A 5,071-nucleotide genomic window follows, 5' to 3' on the forward strand; every position below is an offset into this window, starting at 1 on the left:
AACAAAACTGTTGTAATTATTATCATTATTATTGTCTTACTTTTTATTTTATTTTACAGGACAACAGTAAAATTACAATACTAACATTTATGAATGTTCATGGAGTTCTTGCTTTTTCTCAACTTTTATTTGGCCGGAAACGCGCAGGAAGACCTCAATGCTTTTTTGTTGACAGCAGATTTATAAATGAGTCTCATTATGAATATGGCTGTCATGTGTGCTGCATTATAAAGAGTGCGCGTCATATCATTGTTCGGTACAATTTATTCAGTCTTTTCGCTTATTCACTAATTTTTGCTATTTTCGGCCGAATAATTTCGGTTGCCGAACATTCGGTGCATCCCTAGAGAAAATAATATTTTTTGGCCATCAGACCCCCTTCTTTGAATCAGGCATGTATTTTCTACTGTACAGTTAAAAGCAGCGTTGCTGAGAAGAGACTTCTTTTAAAACATTAGAAAATATTACAGATCCTAATTTGAAAATGCTTCCACACTGCTGTCATGTGTGCTGCATTATAAAGAGTGCGCGTCATATCATTGTTCGGTACAATTTATTCAGTCTTTTCGCTTATTCACTAATTTTTGCTATTTTCGGCCGAATAATTTCGGTTGCCGAACATTCGGTGCATCCCTAGAAAACACCCTTCAGTAAAAACCTTCAGAATTTAGATAGGAATCAAACTCTTAAGTTTGGTGTATGTACTGTAAGTGCTGCTGAAGCGGAGGAAAAAACTTTAACGGTATGCATTGTATTTGAAATTACAGACAAAAATAGATAAACTTTACTCAAATAAACACTTAAATGTTTACTTTGGATGTTTTCTTTCAACTAGTCTGAAATAAGACATATTATGAAAGCAAAATAAATTCTGCTGCCGTCTTGTTTTTTTGCTCTACTAGTTTGAGATTTTGATGCTATGCACATGGGGTTGTTTGGTTTAGTACTGATTGAATGACTAAGGCTACTGTTATTTGTCTGTATGCTTACATTATCTTTGCCTGTATATTGATATTATGATATTATTGATACACTGTTTGTCATTTTGTCTGACAGTTGGATAGTGTGTGTACGAGTGAGCTGGTATTGATCTGTTGGTTCTATGTATAGTATAATTTTTAGGAATAGTGTACATTTTATATGTATTTTGGAGCATGCATGTATTATGCATTGTTTAATTCTGTTATATTTTTAGGGTGACAATTTTACCATCAGTCCAGGGACTGCAGATGCAAAATAGCCTTTTGGCTAATTCTGGCACATTGTACATTTAATGTTTTATTGATGTGCATTCATTGTCCCTGTCAAAATAAACCTGAAATAAAATAAAAAGATTTGATTCATGGGAACATCCCAGACCTTGGCCTTCTCTTCAGACATCATGTAGAGCTCCTGCTCGCTCATCCAGGCTTCGGCTTCAGCTGCGTCAAAGTAGTACTGCTGGGCCTTATGGGCCTCCTCGAGTCTGGCGTGCCGCTTCTCCGTCTCCTGGATGATCAGGCTCCAGAGCTGCTGCAGGTCGGACAGACGGACTTGGATGGCCTCTACATTGGGACTGTCGGCCTTCAGGATGCTCTGGCTGCGCTCGAATATGTCGTCACAGCGCGGCTGATGGCCCTGGATCTCTTTCTGTAATGTCTGTGGATAAATGTGCATTTGAGTAAGTGTGCACCTAATTCAATAAAATGTACAATTCAGCTCATGACAACACATAAGAAGCAGTGCAAAAGTTGGGGGTCGGTAAGATTTGCAATGTTTCTGAAAGAAGTTTTTATGTTCACCAAGACTGCATTTGTTTGCTAATATTGTGAAATATTATTACAAATTAAAATAACCGCTTTGTATTTGAATATATTGTAAAATGTAATTTATTCTTGTGATTAAAGCTGGTTTTTCAGCACTCCAGTCTTCAGTGTCACATGATCCTTCAGAAATCATTCTGATATGCTGATTTGCTGCTCAACAAACATTTCTGATTATTATTAATGTTGAAAACAGTTGTGCTGCCTCATATGTTTGTGGAAAAATAAATTCTTTGATGAATAAAAAGAAACAGCATTTCTAAAATCTAAATCTTTTATTCATTATCAGTGTTATTTTAGTATAATTGAGATACTATTATAGTTTTTATTAACATTTTGAATCAGTTTTTATTTGTATATTTTCCATTTTCATTCTAATTTTAGTTAAAATTTTTGTCATTTTGTTGTTGTTTTTAGTAGTTTTTTCCATGTCTATATAGTTTTTTTTTTAATTAAATTTTGATTTCAGTTTTGGTTTTCGTTATTTTAGGTCATCAAGTTAAATAAAACGAGAAATCTTACTAACTGAAAAAAAAGTAAGTTTTAGTCTGAACATTCTAAATGTCTTTACTGTCACTCTTGATCAATTTAATGCATCCTTGCTGAATAAAAGTAAAAAAATCTTACTGACCCCAAACTTTTGAACAGTAATGTTGTACAAATAAAAATATATATCCCAAAACGGCACTTTTACGTCATTTTCCAGGTAAGTCTGAATGAATCTCTGATCAAAAATATCTCTAGTTTGTATTTCTTTTTAAATAGTAATTTTAAAAAAAATGAACCCATAATACATGACCTGGTTCTTCTTGATAAGCAGCTGAACAGTCTGTAAATTGTGGCCATGGTCTGTCGACGTAGCGAGAGGCATCCGCTCCTCAACCCAGAGCTGAGGAGAAACAAGAAGTTAAACACATGAACAGCTCAACATTCACACGCACATATAAACCCAAACTCACAATCTCATCCTCCATGTCACGGTTAAACTGATGAATCTCACGAGAGGCCATGAGGAAGTCTTTCCGTTTCTGCAACGGCTCCAGCAGCTCCTTAAACTTCAGCTCCACCTCCTTCCGGCGTCCATCCACCTCATCCGTGTCCTTTCCCTCCTGCCTCAACACATGAGCTTGAGACTGGAGCTCCTCTACCTCCCTCTGACGCACCTCCACCTGGTTCTCCAGCATCTGGACACAGAGGAGAAGAGTTAGTCTCGTCCTTCAGAATATAAACACAGCCGTCAGCTCTGATCCTCTCAAACCTGTTGTTTCTTCATCAGGATGCTGACGCTGGTCAGATCTTTGCCGTAGTCGTCCGATTGGATCTGACCCTCCAGACCCACCAGCCACTTGTCCAGATCGGCGCAGCTCTGCGTGAAGAGCTCGGCTTTGTTGGCGTCAAACAGACACTGGGCTTTAGTCTGCGTCGTGGTTTCCAGCTTGGTCCACATCTTCTGCAGCGCCGCCAGCTTCTCCTTCACTACGGCTTCTGTCTCCGGCTTCTCCGAGACCAGCTGCTTCCCTTCCTGCAGACAGACAGAGATTACATTACACTAACTGTTACATTCACGCATTCATCCAGAATGCTTTGTCAGAGAGCAAACAGTATTTGTGATATACAATGCCAGGCTTATCAGACAACAACATTAGGAAGCAAGCTAGAAAAGAGGAGAAAATGGAGAAAAGAAAAAAGGTTTGAAAAATGCATTGGTTTAATTTACATTAGAAAAATGTAGAGTTTAACAAACAGTTTAATTATCCTTTTATGACATTTGTTGTTCCTTTTAACATTAAGAATATTATATTAATGATACACTGATATAGTATGGAAGCCCGTTTCCACCATGGAATAAAAAAAGATTTTTATCTAACAATTCTGACTTTTTTTCTCACAAGAATCACAAGAATTCTGACTTTCTTTCTCACAATTCTGAGTTTACATTTCGCAATTCAGGTTTTTTTGTTTCTGTCACAGAATAAAAAATCAAAAAGGTAACTGCAACTTTTTAATCTTATAATTATGACTTGTTTATGACAAGTTTACATGAAAAAAGACACTGAATTGTGAGAAAAGAAGTCGCAATTGCTTTTTTTTTTTTTTTTCCTGTGGTGGAAACAGGCTTCCATAATATAGAAACATATTCTTTTTATAGCTTTTTAAAAATTATTTTTATTATAGCTGATGACCGATGATTTTACGCATCCTTACTAAATATCATGAAATTATCATAAAAGCATACGAAGAGGTCACCACACTGCAGAAAATGATTTTCTTACGCAGTATTTTTTTTTTTCAGTCTTACTTTCCTGTACAAATATCTAAGCATTCTTCAATCAAGATACATCTACTTGAGATGCACACTGACATATTAAGTCAAGTATAAGTGAGTTATGCTTAAATTCGAAAAAATATCTGCCAATGATGTAAGAAAAATAATCTTGGTTTCCCTTTAAAGGGGTGCTATTATGCTTTTTCACTTTTTCAACTTTAGTTAGTCAGTAATGTTGCTGTTTGAGCATAAAAAAGATCTGCAAAGTTACAAAGTTCAAAGTCCACTTCAAAAGGAGATATTTTATTTAACAGAAATCACTTTTCAAAAACTACAACGAACGACTCGTTTGGACTACAACGCATATTTTCCGGGATTTGTGATATCACAAATATCGACGAATGGGACGAGACCTGGTTGAGCTGCACTACAGAAGGCAACGAGTGTTATCACTATGTAGAAGACACGCTAGCTTTCCCAAGGCAGACGAACTTAGAGTGCTTACAATCATCCGGGTTTAAATCACGCTCAATTTTATTTGATACTGACGCAATATTTACACTGAAGCTCGCAGGTGGTTATGGTAAGGGGCATGACATTTCCTGACCAGGCGCCGAGTGGAGCCAATCACAACACACACTGGCTCAGCTAACCAATCAGAACACACACTGGCTCAGCTAACCAATCACAACACACACTGGCCCAGCTAACCAATCACAGCACACACTGGCCCAGCTAACCAATCACAACACACACTGGCCCAGCTAACCAATCACAACACACACTGGCCCAGCTAACGCGGGCCTTCATTTGATACAGGAACTATTCGAGCCGTTCATGCCAGACTGGGGAGAGAGGTGTTGTAATAATGTAAAATATGTGAAAAATAATGTGTTTCTCGAACAACCTAGTATGAGAGCCTGTTCTAGTACACCCCCAAAACAAAATCAAGACTTTGTAAAAGAGCACAATAGGACCCCTTTAACAGTATCAATGTATTAAA

The 5,071-nt window shown here is 37.1% G+C and overlaps 1 protein-coding gene across 1 annotated transcript in view; it reads right to left on the reverse strand.

Annotated features, from left to right (window-relative positions):
• The window catches only part of sptbn1 (spectrin, beta, non-erythrocytic 1), a gene marked incomplete at its 5' end in the record, with an annotated part of 37,871 nt that overhangs the window by 23,652 nt on the left and 9,148 nt on the right, over positions 1-5,071 (reverse strand). Inside the window, 4 exons of the mRNA XM_016562278.1 lie at positions 1,360-1,638; positions 2,602-2,691; positions 2,762-2,986; positions 3,061-3,324. Coding sequence (XP_016417764.1) covers positions 1,360-1,638; positions 2,602-2,691; positions 2,762-2,986; positions 3,061-3,324 — 858 coding nt within the window. The remainder of the gene's footprint in view (positions 1-1,359; positions 1,639-2,601; positions 2,692-2,761; positions 2,987-3,060; positions 3,325-5,071) is intronic.

Source organism: Sinocyclocheilus rhinocerous, unplaced genomic scaffold (assembly GCF_001515625.1).
Source record: "Sinocyclocheilus rhinocerous isolate Xijiao unplaced genomic scaffold, SAMN03320098_v1.1 scaffold671, whole genome shotgun sequence".
Taxonomy (NCBI): Eukaryota; Metazoa; Chordata; class Actinopteri; order Cypriniformes; family Cyprinidae; genus Sinocyclocheilus; species Sinocyclocheilus rhinocerous.